This window comes from Lepisosteus platostomus, chromosome 15, assembly GCF_059453375.1.
Source record: "Lepisosteus platostomus isolate fLepPlt1 chromosome 15, fLepPlt1.hap1, whole genome shotgun sequence".
Lineage (NCBI taxonomy): Eukaryota > Metazoa > Chordata > Actinopteri > Semionotiformes > Lepisosteidae > Lepisosteus > Lepisosteus platostomus.
In genome coordinates, this window is record NC_142625.1 from 16,193,504 (window position 1) to 16,207,578 (window position 14,075).

Below are 14,075 nucleotides of genomic sequence, written 5' to 3' on the forward strand. Positions count from 1 at the left end.
GATTGTTAAAAAACTTAATTTAACCTTTCAGCCTTCTTATTCACAAAAAAACTTTGCATGCTGGTGGAAGTGCGTGGGTACCAACTACCTACGACAAACATGCACTTTGTTTGATATTACGTTCATCATTAAAAATACATTTGGCCCATTTATGGTTACTGGTATTGGCAACATGCAATGGTTTCAGTTTTCAAGCTTATGAAAGTGTGTGGGAATAGATTTCCATTTTCTTCAAGTACCCCTGTGTAGGTGACTTCTTCTGAAGAGAGTCAGATCCTCACAGTTGTGAAAAATGCACAACAAAGAAAAGAAAGCTTGCTAGCTTGACGCTGTGAACCCTTCAGATTAACAAGTGACAGAGCTACAAAAAGATGCCGTTTGCTCTGTAATTTGTGTTGTGAGCAGAAATGACACTTTGTCTGAAGGTTAAGTAACAGACAAAGTCCATGACACAACGGGCAACAATTAAGGCTCCATAATTGTGCAAGTTTATCTCCTATTAAATTACATTAACTCAAGCCAACTTTGAAATGTTTCAAAGTATGAATTAATCAAACTGAGTTAAACTAATCCAGGCTGGACATTCTTTAGTGTTAGTAAAATAAGCTTATTACACAAAGCTATTGTATGAAATGTTATGAAAAAGTATACTATTGTTCACGTGGTTTTTTTTTTCTAAATATTGCAGGGCTTATGCAAATCGTATTCAAAAGAAATATTCAAAACCTGTGCAGCTATTAACATTTATTATGATCATTTAGGGGAACTCAGTCACACGATCTTTAGAAAGTATTTACCTCCAGTCGATAAACTTTGATAACCCATGGAAAACTAGTCTCAAAGATATACTGTATGTGATCTCTGTTACTGAATATATTGAGCCAGTCTTTCAGTTTAAACATTAACAGCATCCTTGTGGAACCTTTCTCAACCATTACCGAATCCCCACACAGTTTTGACACTTCAAAGGCAGAAATGCAGGACTATAGGAAATATGACTTGACACTATTAGGCTCAATCAATTTCCTGTAATTATGTGACAAAACTCATCAGTCAAACACAATTCTCAGCTGATTGGTCGGGACTCTGCTCTATTTCCCACTGTCAATTATCCAGAACTATGCATCCCTGCATAGCACCTCAGTAGCAGACCCTCAGGACCACAATGACATGTGAGGGCTACTAGACTCTGAATTTCTGTACTGAACTCAGGCTCACTATGGATTACAATATCAGCTCACACCCGGTTTGAAACTCGTCTTACTTATGGGTAAATGAACTGTACATAAGCATGTGCAGTTGAAAATGATACTGAAATGTGTACATGTGTACTGAATTTAATTTTCTAAATTTCTTATTAAAGTGCATACAAAGGCCCATAAGTGGTGAAATAGAACCAAACTTCTATGTACTGGGAATCATAATTATGTCTCTGTATTGTGTACTTCATTTCATAATATGCTTTGCTGCCCCATTCCTGAGCAGGGAGGTTGAAATCACCACCTATGATCCCATCTCACTTTTTGCTACATCCCCTTTACATATATATCTATCTCGGTCATAGGGACCTGAATTCACAGCACACAGAGTAACCTTTAATCTCAGATTTCAAATAGAAGCTTCACTCTGTGCTAGTGGAGTTATGAGGATTATAAGCCTAACAAGCATCAGCGTTTGGGAGCATCAGGCTCAGTTTATCACTTAGCAAACATCTGCTTCCAAGACTGGCAACTTGTTAATGTTAATCTACACTGTACACTGAGGCATTTGTTGGAGAGATAACATTCTACACCGGAGGCAACCGAGAAAAAAAAAACTACCTTTATAGTCCAAGCATCCAGAAAAAAGTATAGCAAATTTCCCTATACAAGAAAACATCTGCTTCAGTATATGTGAAAAGGGTTTCTGGAAGAGGGATACTGTGTCAGGGTTTGGGTCAGTTCTTGCCTGATGCATAAGGCTAGGGGAGGAGGTTGCTGTGTTTGTGCCTGTTCCCTTTTGTGCTAGGTATTGTGTCACACACCATCTTTGTATCAAAGCTGGACATTCTAATACAGCATGGCTACACATTTTCTGCTCAGTCTGTGCCACTGCAATTCCAGTGTACAGAAGAGAGCCCGTACCATGATTTATTTAAAAGCAGCCTTTGGGTCAAGGCCAGTGATAACAAGGGAAGGTGGGAGAAGCACTGAAAGCCTTGTGGAGGAATTCCCTTTTTCCATAGGCTCAAGGTGGTCAAGAGCAGTCAGTCTACAGGCCATCTCTGTTTTCTGTGTTTTAAATGGACCTCTTGTTTTCTGTGAACTCCAGAAATACAGACTGAGTCATGTCAGCAAAGCTAAATGGACTGAAAATTTGGCTATTCATTGACACTCCAAAATAATATATTTGAGTCCATGATGGATAAAGGAACATTTCACAGTAATTTGTTTATTTTTCTTTACAAGATGCTTCTATTTCGGATGATGTTTTTTATTTTTATTTCTTTGTTTTTTAACACGTCTTTTCTCCTAAACAGTCATACAACCAATCTCTTCTCTTGAGCTAGGCATACCTTGGTACTGCACCTGCACATCGTACAGAGGAGATATCCTATTATCAGTTTCTTTTAAATTCGAGCATCTGTTTTTTTTATTTTAAAAATATTTATGTCCCATCTGAATATGTCCCAAAAATATGTCCCATCTGAGGACAAATTACGCAATAAACAGTTATATATATATTTACTTTTTTATACATAAAAAAATTATAATTATATCTACGAAAAATATTTTAGACATAAAACCTTCTGCAAATACAGATAATATTGAAATATATTCATAAAATATTTTGTTTTCATGTTCCTGGGCACTCATGCTTATTGAAAGGCCAAGGACACTTTGTGAAAGCTTGCTTTTGGGAAAACAGCAGCTACAGTATTTGCTGTAATGTAATGAATAAAGAGTCAATATGTGTTTTTCACACTTTTGCACAGCATGTTAATGTGCCCCAATTAATTTGAACTGGATGATGCATGACTTTGTGTTTTTAGTGTTCGGAGTCTGAACTTTTCATTCGCTTTCGAGACATCATACACATTTTAATTATTTTCTGCACTTAGCAATATTTCTCCTAAAAACTGTAATTATAACTTGTAGAACACACTTGAAGCAGTCTGCGTGGGAAGACTAGCAACACTGTAACGTCTCATGAGTAGGGTTAGAAAAGTAAATATTAAAAGATGGAAATTCTACAGTTTGTCTACTTCTTCTGAACCGTGAACTTTTTGTGGTTAACTTCACCACAGATGCTGGTAATGTTAGCATTTCAGCAAAAGATGGGACTAAAATTAACTTTCTTTGCCCCCATAGAGAAATATGTGCTTCAAAATACACTCTTTTTGTAAGGGTGTGGGTGTATTCAGCAAATTACACTACACTGCTGCTCAAAATATTCCTCTGCAGCCTAGATGACTTATTTTAACTGGGTGGTTTGTTGCCTCTCTCTCTTTTGCAAAAATGCGTGGACCAATTTGCTTAAACTCAATCACAAATTGAGAGGGAGCATGTTACTTCAAAAAGAAGCAGCAAATAACACAATTCGATGTCATAAGCAGAATACAAAAATACACATGTAAAAAATGTAACATCTACAAGCCTCAGAAAATACAGACTCCTTTCCTGTTCAAACCTGGCGTGGTGTCAGACATAACAAAGCAAATTTAAACTAAGCCATAACTTTGCATGTACTGTATGTAGGGGGGTCCAGATATAGCCATGCTTTCTAGGTGAGAGAGGTGTAGCAGACGTTTCTGAGAGTCCTAAATGTGCGCTCTCCTTCAATGTCATGCAAAAGTTCAGCTACATTTAAGTATGAAGCAGCAACTTGAAGCCATCTCCCTGAAAGTGCGCAGGCAGCGATGCAATTGGTTTCCTGAGACAGGAAACGCAGTTGTCAATATTTCACAAACCTAAGCTAAGGGAGTGAACGCTGCTGTTATGGGAGGTTTCGAGGGGGGGGGGGGGTTACACACCTCCCCCCCTTTTTATTTCACTACCGTTATGATAACCACTCACACTCTGCTCAACAGCTATTTCCGTAACCGTGGCTCAGCTAGACAGCTCAGTTAGACATTCCTCATTTAGGCCTTTTGCTTAAAAAGAAAAAGACCCCATTGCCTTGGTTACTGGACTGATCTAGTCTGAGAAGACTAGGTACTGGTGGACTAATAGGTGGTGCTCTGTCCTGTTTGGACCAGAATTTCCAAAACAATGACCAGGGACACTGTACTGTAGTGTGTGCGATCCTACTGTAGTGTATGGTCATTAAAAACCAGGGTGTTGACCTCAGGGTCCAAGTATGGACAGGAGCTGTAGTTAGCAGCTCACAACATCACTCAAAAATGAGATTAAAACAGCGAGTAAAAATAAGAAAACTAGCCAGGGCTAACCTAACAAATTAAGATCACAGATTAAACAGACATCGAATGTTGACGTACTCAGATACACACTCTGCGTTAAGAAAAAGCAAGCAACATTACCCACACAGAACCTTTTCACATTCCAACAGGCGAACATTTAAAGTTGTTGACAGAAAAAGAACAAATTTTATTTGAACTGGTTTTGGGTAACTTTTTGGATGCAAAGAGCTAAGTAATGTTACAAACTAGATAAGGCCCTTTCACTTTATGAGTCATTTAACAGCACAGCTGGGGAGGTTGATGATGATCCCCATGACTCTCGGTATAAAGAAATGCCTACTCAATACACGCCTCATTTCTCTGCCACCCAGTCCATGTCGGTGGGCTGTGGGCATTACTGAGTAATTATTATGGGGCACATTACCAGATGGTTTTGGGTTTCCAGTTCCCAAAGCACATAGAGCTGTTGCTGTGTTTACTCAGTCGACCCAGGTACATGAACAGGTACCAGAACAGCTGAAGGGGCTGGACTCGTGAAAGACATCGTTTACCTCAAGTCCTTGAGGGCTTGGGAGCATTTATCATAATACACTGCCAGAGAGGTGCAGAAGCTTCTCCATTCTCTGCAACTGACCCTGTTTTAAGTGAATCTGCACTTCACCAGGCTGAACAAGTGTGCTTCACAAAACCACAGTGGGAGAGCGAAGCAGTTGAACTCTTATGTTGGTGTGAAACAAGAGCAGACCCTTGCTTCCTTGCTTCTTTTGTTTGTTTCTTTCAGAAGCATAGATTCAAAATCTAGAGGCTGTGTTCAATCACAATACTTTGTAACCATGAGCACTGCGAAAAAGAACTCGGCAACATTACTCATGAGATTAGGAGAAAAGAGGCAGAAAGCCATTTAATTTTTTTTTAAAAACTGCTATACATTATGTGGGAAACCCCTTGTCAAATTGAAATGAATTGCATATGGATGATATGAGTAAGCAGGAGAGGGGAATTCCGTACCGTGTGCCAGGATTCTTTTTTCTACTTCAGAATTTATGATCAATTTGCTCCGTTTCAGCAACAACAGGTGGTCGGCTTCTATTTTGGCTTTTATTATTGTTTTGCTTTATTTCAGAATCGTCCAGAGGAGTCCCTCTCCTCGCAATTAGCCATCAAAGAAAGGAACGATGAAGCCCAGCTTGGCGCTCGTTCTCCGTCTCGTACAGTAATTAGAGAAGAGCTGGTGGATCCCAGCCAAAGGCAGCTGTCTCCCTTCCAGAGGATTTCACAGTATTCCAGTTCCAAAACTCTGTGTCACACAGGGAAACCTTCCAAAACAATGGCAATCCTTTTCTTATTTCTTTAATAGAGCTTGTCCAGCTTAACTACTGAATGTCATAATAGAACAGGACAAGATCCCCGAGACAGACCAGCACGTCTGACTCACTGTATGTAGACCCGGTGCACCAAGCTGTTCCCTGCAGGAGCCAGTTTCTTAAGCCGACAGGGTCATTCACAAGCAACGCCGCGCAAACGGGCCTATGAGTCACTCAAGGCACTCACGGAGCAACAGAAACAACAGAAACCGTGCCGAGAATTGGAACCCGCAGGTCCGCTGGGGATACCAGTAGAGAAACCATGGAGGATTAGAAACAAACAGCAAAAAATCGAGATTGTGCAACAGCTTTGGCTTCTCATGACCAGCTCCAGCTTGTAAGCCATGGTAGCTCAGAAGCAAATGGATGAAAGCAGTTTCACAAGTTTTACAAAGCAAAGAGGTAGTTGGCTTGTTAACCAAGACTTGTTAATTGAAGGTTGAGATCTCTGGCCACTCTTCCTTACTTCACACAAGAACACAAGGATTGTCACAAAAGGAGAGAAAGCAATTCTTTTCATCCTACTTTTCTGGATCTAAATATTCTGGAATCATCCAGCCATGTCGTTAAAGATCACAAGGTGTCAATTTTAGCAGCAAAGCTGGGTATTTTGTTCCAGACCTGCATACAGTAAATCTTTGTGTTAAAATGTAGTGCTAGGAAATACATTGAAATCCAAATGAAAAGATGAATGGAATCAATTTAACCCACACTTTGCTGGAAAGCATAGGACCAGAAAGACATGTATCAGAGAATATGGGGTAATTCTGGGGGAAAATGGAAATCTGATGTATACTGATGTACGTTTGTTTTACAATATTAATAAAAGAGGTTAATATTTGCTTACACAAATTTGTCAATTGTCAGTTATAGTTTTTTTTTCTATTATGGTATTGTAGTGACAAAGCAGCAAAGATTCTTTTTACTTTCTCATATCATGTACGTATTGCAGCTGGTGTGAACTGTGATGCTGCAGAGAAAGGCAACACACCACATCTGGCCATGTCTGAATAGGCAGCAAGTCATGCGTGTCCTATTCTACAAGCTCTGGAGCAGCTGCATGGAGTTCCCAAGAAAAAGGCTGATTATACCGATGTCTTAATCGTGAAAGAGTTAGCATTACAACAACGTGCCACACAAGCTTCTAAAGGGTTTAGATATCTGGCTATAGATACAGATCTGGTTTTAGAGAAAGCTTTGGCTATAAAAAACATTAAGCAGGAAAGTGTAAAAAAATTGTGATACACTTCCTTAGGTTGCTATAGGGAGTGAAGCGAGAAACTATGAAATCATTTTTTCCATAGTTAACACGCTGACAAACTTTATTTCAGCTGCTGAAAGACTGACATCTGTTCTATGCTGTTTTGAAAATGTCACATTTTATGCTTTTTGATCAGAAATTCCTCCTCTGAAGGTCCTGTCTGTGGAAAGCACTCCCTCACGAAGAAGAACTGTAATGCAGTGCCTCCCTCATATTCAAGTTTCTGCAACTCATGCACATCGAATGTATGGAATTTAGAAGACGCCTTGCCTTTTCCACTAGCGTGTCAAAAGATCACAGACCAAACAGGCAGCTTTCTTGAACTAGGACTGGGCATGCTATCCATAGTGTGGCTTAACTGATCAGGATGATTTTTTAGAAGAAAAAAAAAAGTGCAGGTCGATTTCTTCCTCATAAAGGAAATGTGGCATTCCTTTTTCTATCCACTATCAATCGTCCCTTTGATCTCCTTGATGAAGGGACTACAGAGATCCAACTTGGCTGATCACTACTTGATGGCGCGGTGCTCAAGGGCGACAGTAGATCCGTGGGACTGGAAGTAATTCGAGTGTGGATGTGAAAAGTGCAAACGTGTGGGTGCCACTTGTGCCACTCCGGGACACGGGCGGCTCGCGATTGCTCCACTGAGTGGCTGCCCACTGCAGAAAGTGAAACAGCGAGTGATAAGTGCTTGTGCTGCGCAACCTGCTTTCCTTCCTTTCTTCCTGTCAAGTTAACTGGTCTGACACTTCCAGATATGACTCATGCTGTCACGTGGCCAGGACATTGAAGTGCACCATGTAGCAACATTAAGGACATGCAAAAGCCTTAGATGGTGCCACTTTTATCTCATCCCCATTGCACAATTACCCTCTAGCCTGACCCTCTGGCCTGACCGTGCCTAAGCATTAGATCTGTGATTCTCGTAAAACTGAACATCCCTTCATGGTGTTCACGTTGCTTTCAGCATTTTTTTTTTCCGTCATTATCTCTGAGCAGATCAAACTCAACAGATATGTATAAAATACACATCCAAGCTCTCTGTGCAGCACCACACCACCGCAGAGATAACCAAAAATGTCTGAACGCCTCAGATCAAATTTTAAAGCGCGGTGCCAGACATCTTAGTTTAATTTATTGTTCAGCAACCCAAGGGAACGAGATTCCCTTTTACGTGGCAGTTTTGAAAACTGTAGGCAAATTCAAATCACATGAATTAAGAAGTACAGCTCAATAATTTAATATGTACCCTCTACTGTATATCACCTGCCTTTTTCTGCAAACGTATGTAGTATTACAATATCCAGCATCTGCTGTTAGACTATCTACTAGATTGTGGCTTATAAAACAAGACAATAACTAAACTTCTGTGCAAGTTTGCACCCCCAGATTCAGTGTCAACCTCCTTTACTGGATATAAGCTTTGCTAGTGAACTGTATTCTCTGAGAGAAATCCCCATAAGGAGTTGGTACACGGATTACTGTACATCCCTCAAGAGCTATGTGGCACTCTAAAGCAATAGCTTCTGAATGAATGAGAAATGACACAACATAGACGAATCTGTCACCCCCTTATGTCTTCTCTATTACCACACTTTAGCGTTAGACTTCTTCATTTTTTTGGCCACATTTTTATTTGGCAGTGACCATAGCTGTATCACAGTTGTTATACAACTTTTTTTTTTTAATGTATATCTTGGTTTTACATTGTGTCAATCCAATAAAGAGCAGACGACATGCTATCAACTATCAACTAATTTCAAGATAAAAAATTAAAGAGACAATGATAACGCCTGGATCCAGACTGGACTGAAAGGGCAAAGGAAAGTGAAACTTCACTCATATCAGATGTATGCAAATCCTGCCATAAACTGTGTGTCCTGGCCTTTTCTAACCCTTTGCTTAACTGGAAATGCTGAATATTCCTCTTTGAGCAGTTACAGATGTGTAGGCACAGGAGCAGGAAAGAGAGAAAACTTGCTGGTCACACATCCCGCATCAAGGCAATTTATACAGCAGGTGATGTCAGACATGCCAGATCTTTATTTTGCTTGCGTTATTCACCCCCAGCACAGTCATTTTTTTTTTCATTTAATTCTAGCCACACCAAAAAAAATAGCTTATCACCTATTGATGTCGGTGCAAGCCATCAATATACAGCGTGTGTGAAAACAAACCCGCTGAAACTGCTTGTTTCACTTATGCTGGCCTATACTCACAATCGTTCTGCCCTTTGAAACGGTGTCTTTGAATCGTCTGCAGTTTGCTGCTTTTTCTTTTCTGTTGTCCAATACCACAGCTTGTGGCACCATGTGCTGTGGATTTCTACAGCCGGCTAAGCTCAGGTCCCATGCCAACGAATCTCAGGCACACAAAGCACCTTGTCAACCCCTGTTCACTAAAGCACTCTACCAGGGATGGCCTTTGATATAGAGAACGCAAATCACCACTCCACTCTCATGTGTAAGAAAAGTCAGCTGAGAGGTAAACCACTGGATTCGTCCTCTAATGGGATAAAGAGAAATCAGCTACAGTAGCTGGTTGTGGAAACTGCCAAGCGACACAGCAGAGCATAGCAGGATCAAAAATCGAAAAGAGCTCAAATCTATCATTTGAACTCAAAACAGATCTTTTGTGAAAGGAAGGCGCTGCAGAAAAAGTAGATTTTGATAAGATTTGCATTAAACACTGCTTCCTCTTTCCCTGCTTTGTTCACTTTGCCAGATCAAAGACAAGTGCAATGTAGTACATTCAGAGCTCAAATGGAGAATATGTATCACAGTAAAGTAAAGGAACATTGGAACCTTGACTTTTTACAGTGTTTTTCACATCTAAATTGTGTTATCTGCAGATGTTGCACATGACGAGACAGTTAGTATTGTGACAAATTACTATTCCCTGCTTCAACAACCTGAGAAGCAATGACATTGCATTGCCATGAAATGATTGCACTGCCATGAAATGATTGCACAAGTCTGCTGTCAATAACTGTGGGAAGGATCAAATTAAACCCATCTATTTTCAGTAACTGTGTAGTTCAATACAGTATGTAGGAGAGTTGGATCCCCACCTGGCAGACAATGGGCACAAGTAAGAGTGCATACACCCCTACATGAACTCACACACACAAACAGTATAGGGACAATTTTAGAGATGCCAGAGAGCCTAGGCAGTGTGTGTTTAGACTGTGGGAGGAAACTGAATGACGCAGCACGCAGCTTTATCAACAGAAAATGTGCAAACTCCACACAGAAGGATGCTTGGGCCCAAACTGAAACCATGAGATTTGAGGCAGTAGGGCTAATCGCCATGCCATCATTCCCCCTGGGATAGAATTAATGAAGATGAAAAAATGATATACACTGTTTTTATTTTGACAACAATTCAGTGAGATTATGAGTGGCAATACCAGCATTTAAAACTAATAAACTAAAATAAAATATTTTAGTTTTATTAGAATTAGAAGACCTGTGCTGTATTTTACCACTACCACATTCCTATGCTCGTGTTTAAATGATGTTTTTTCAGCACTTAACCCATGGATTCCCACTGCTTTTGTCAACAGAATAACACACACCTCCATATGAACATTGATTTCACTGTGGTAGTGCGCTTTGCATGATTTCCAGCGTAACCTTTTCTAACTCAGCATAAAGCACCCAGCCAATCCCTAACCACTGTTTTTGCGTCTTGTTTCAAAAGCATTTTTTTTCTAAAATGTTTCCTTCGATGCAGGGGCCTCCCGAGACAAAAAAAACAGGACTCACCATGTGTCTTCTCTGTGAAGACTACCTTGGAATCCGAGGTAAAATTCTGCCCCGTCAGGATCATCTGTTGGCCCCCAAGGACGGAGCAGCTCTCTGTATCCTGCTTCTCCACCATAGGGAGCTCGTGGGCGGATCTCTGAGCTGTGAACGCAGACCGGAGAGGGGTAAGAGGCCAAGCAAAGTCCATAGCAAGAGCTCCCTGAGACTCTTCTCCAGAGAAAGCCTCGGACCAAGTGGCTGTTACTATGTTCATGCCTTAAGACGGCTCACGCCCCAGTCTTGCAACTTTAGGATCCTAAAAAGTCTATCATATTTAATTCAATGTCACAGAACGTATAGTAAGAAGTTAATTATTTTTTAAGAACTCCGTATTTTATGCTCTGTCATCCAATCAGGAGTCTTTGACCTGGCAATAAAAAATGGTATTTTATTTTTTTTTAAAGAATGCCCATAGTGAAACTCAAAACCTCTTTTTATATTCTGGACTTTTCTGAAGCAGAATTTATGAGGACTCCTTTGGACTGAGACACAAGGGTTATCTGCAAAATACATACACTGTAGGTATTTGTGAATAGACTGAGTGCCAAGACTTCTACTAATCTGTACTTAATCTGTTTTTGGTTGCAGGTGACATTGTCGCCTTGTCTTGTTAGATCACAATCATTTCCAATTACCTGCCAAGAATATGTAGAAATAAACAAAACGGAGGGTGTAAATTAACACCAACAGAATCTATGTTTAACAGGGATATTACGATTTTCTTTCTGCGTTGACTAAGATCTTTCACCGAATGTTGACTCTCCCAACCAAGGTAACAACCATAAATCCTTCAAGGCAGTTTATGAGGTGGATACACCATGGAGTTAACCTCGGAGTGCTCTGCCCAGAGCTGCACTGTCCATTATCCTGTGAGGATACTGTGCTCCTCAGTCCTGCAACAACCCATGACTGTGTTTCCACCCCTGGAAAGTATAGAGCAGTAGAACCTAATGGCCGATGACAGGTTAATGGATTTAAACCATGTTTATTGCCTTCTGCTCTAGGGGATGAGAAACCATGAAGGCTCTTCAACGCAACACAGCCTTAGTAACAAAATTGTTTGCAAAGATACAAGACGAGGCTTTGAAAACCAAAAACTTTGCCAAACTGCCTTTGCACTTTAGCAGTTGTTCATCATGGTATCTTTCTACTTTTTTCCTTCCTCTAAACTTTGATGGAGTTAATCAACTCACATAGCTTTACTCAGAAATACAAGTGATTCCATTACTTCTAAAGTTTTAAATTTCTGTTAACTGATTTTGAAATAGAACTGAATTTTGCAACATACAGCTGATAGGTCTGAAAATAAACTGAGCAGCCAATGGAGAATTCTGGTTGAACTGTACACTATCTTTACACTATGCTGTAAAGAATTTAACTCACCATAATTTCCTTTCACAGGACATTATTCATTAAACTTTGACACTGTATTCAGTTTACCACCAGATGTTTAGAAATAAAAAATGCAAACTCCCAATGGGACAAAATAAAAGTAAAAAAAAACTATGAAATTAGTAGAGTATGTATCAGGCTATTTTCTGAAAAGGAATAAATAGGTTTTAACTTAACAGGAGTGTTTTTTCCAATACAGACCAAAGCATTCCGCTTAAGCACGGCATGTTTATATACACACATATACACATTTGCAGTTGTGCTTGTGACATCAGTGGTGTTATGGAATTTGATTAGCAGACAAATGCTGCTGATGTCTCGTCTTTAACTAGCACCTTCTTTACCTTGTGACTCATTTAAGAGGTGCATCATCGTCACAGACAACCTTTTCTAAGAACTTGAGCACTTTCCATATAGGACAGCGCTTTTGGTTTTCAACAGCCTTTCCATTAAACAACCTGATTCTTAAACTACACATGGCAGTTTCTGCACTTGGTCATGGATGCCAAAAGCGCAGAAGAGATTGACGTAATTCTTTGCCAGTTTTTGAATATCAGTAACCGTCAAACATCACTGAAATGTTTGTGGTCACTTCAGCCTGAGACTCGAGATTAGAATATGAAAGGCTGGATTTAACTTAAAAGATTCAAAACACTCAGAAGAATACAGCATTTTTCTAACAAATCCATTCAATGCAGGACCTAAGACCTTGTGAGCTTTTCTACTCTCAGACTTTTTCTTTCCTTATTAATTGAATACATCGATTTTAAAAGTGTCACAGGTATACAGTATCTTTTGTGAGTTCTGCCATCAGTCCCAAATCTGCCATCTTTCATCCATGTCATTCAGAAGTCACACTGCTATGTCAGGTCCTATCCTTGCATTTCCAGAATGGGATTAGGAACAGACAAAGCAGTGGGTTACCACCATGAATTTCGAAATGGTGTGTGTGTGACGAAATGTTCATTTACCGAACGAAGAAAGAGGAACTAAGGCTGACCTTGAAAGAATTTTCCAGGATTATGCTGGCAGAATAAGACATATTAAGGTTAGGCTCAGTGACATAATAATGCCACTAATGTAATAAAACAGCTCTACACTGTAGACAATCCGTCAGACTTTTTAAAGCTTTTCTTAGGTGTTAGGTGACGCATTATAAAAACTACCACTTGCACAAACAACCGACAAGGGTCTTCCTAACAGAGCTCACAGGACAGTGCATTCAGTACTTATTTAATGAAGCTTCATGCTGATGACTTTATTTAACTTGGGGTTCATTTGTGTTCAATTCTTGGGGTGCTATCTGAATGAAGTTTGTATGTCCTCCTCCAGCTTCTCTGGTTTCCTCCCGCGGTCCAAAGACATGCTGGTAGGTTAATTGGCTTCAGGAAAAGGTGGCCCAAGTGTGAGTGTGGGCGTGTCTATGCATGTCATATGATGGACACTTAGGGATTGGTCTTGTTTCAAAAATGACACGGAAGATCTCATTAATGACTGCAAATTATTTATGACAAAAAGCCATGCAAGGCCTGAAAATAATCCTTCCATCATATTTTCTCACTGCATTTTCAAAGTCAGGGTCGTGGAGGGGCTAGAGGCTATGGGCGGAAGGCAGGATACACCGTGGACAGGACACCAATCCATTGCTGGGCACAGACAGACACAAACAAGCACACATTCACACTAGGTACAATTTTCCCAGAACACAGTTCACCTACCAGCCTGTCTTTGGACTGTAGAAGGAACCCCATGCAAACATGGGGAGAACATACAAACTCCATTAAACCCAGGTCTGCAACACTGTAAGGCAGCAGTGCTAACCTCTGTGCCATAATGCCATGCCATCAAATAAG

At 40.2% G+C, this 14,075-nt stretch overlaps 1 protein-coding gene across 3 annotated transcripts in view; it reads right to left on the bottom strand.

Annotated features, from left to right (window-relative positions):
• The window catches only part of nfatc2a (nuclear factor of activated T cells 2a), a 72,651-nt gene that overhangs the window by 29,585 nt on the left and 28,991 nt on the right, over positions 1–14,075 (bottom strand). For all 3 annotated transcript variants that reach the window (XM_088607629.1, XM_088607628.1, XM_088607626.1), the window contains exon 6: positions 10,792–10,932. In XM_088607629.1, the coding sequence (XP_088463755.1) occupies positions 10,792–10,932 (141 nt within the window). The remainder of the gene's footprint in view (positions 1–10,791; positions 10,933–14,075) is intronic.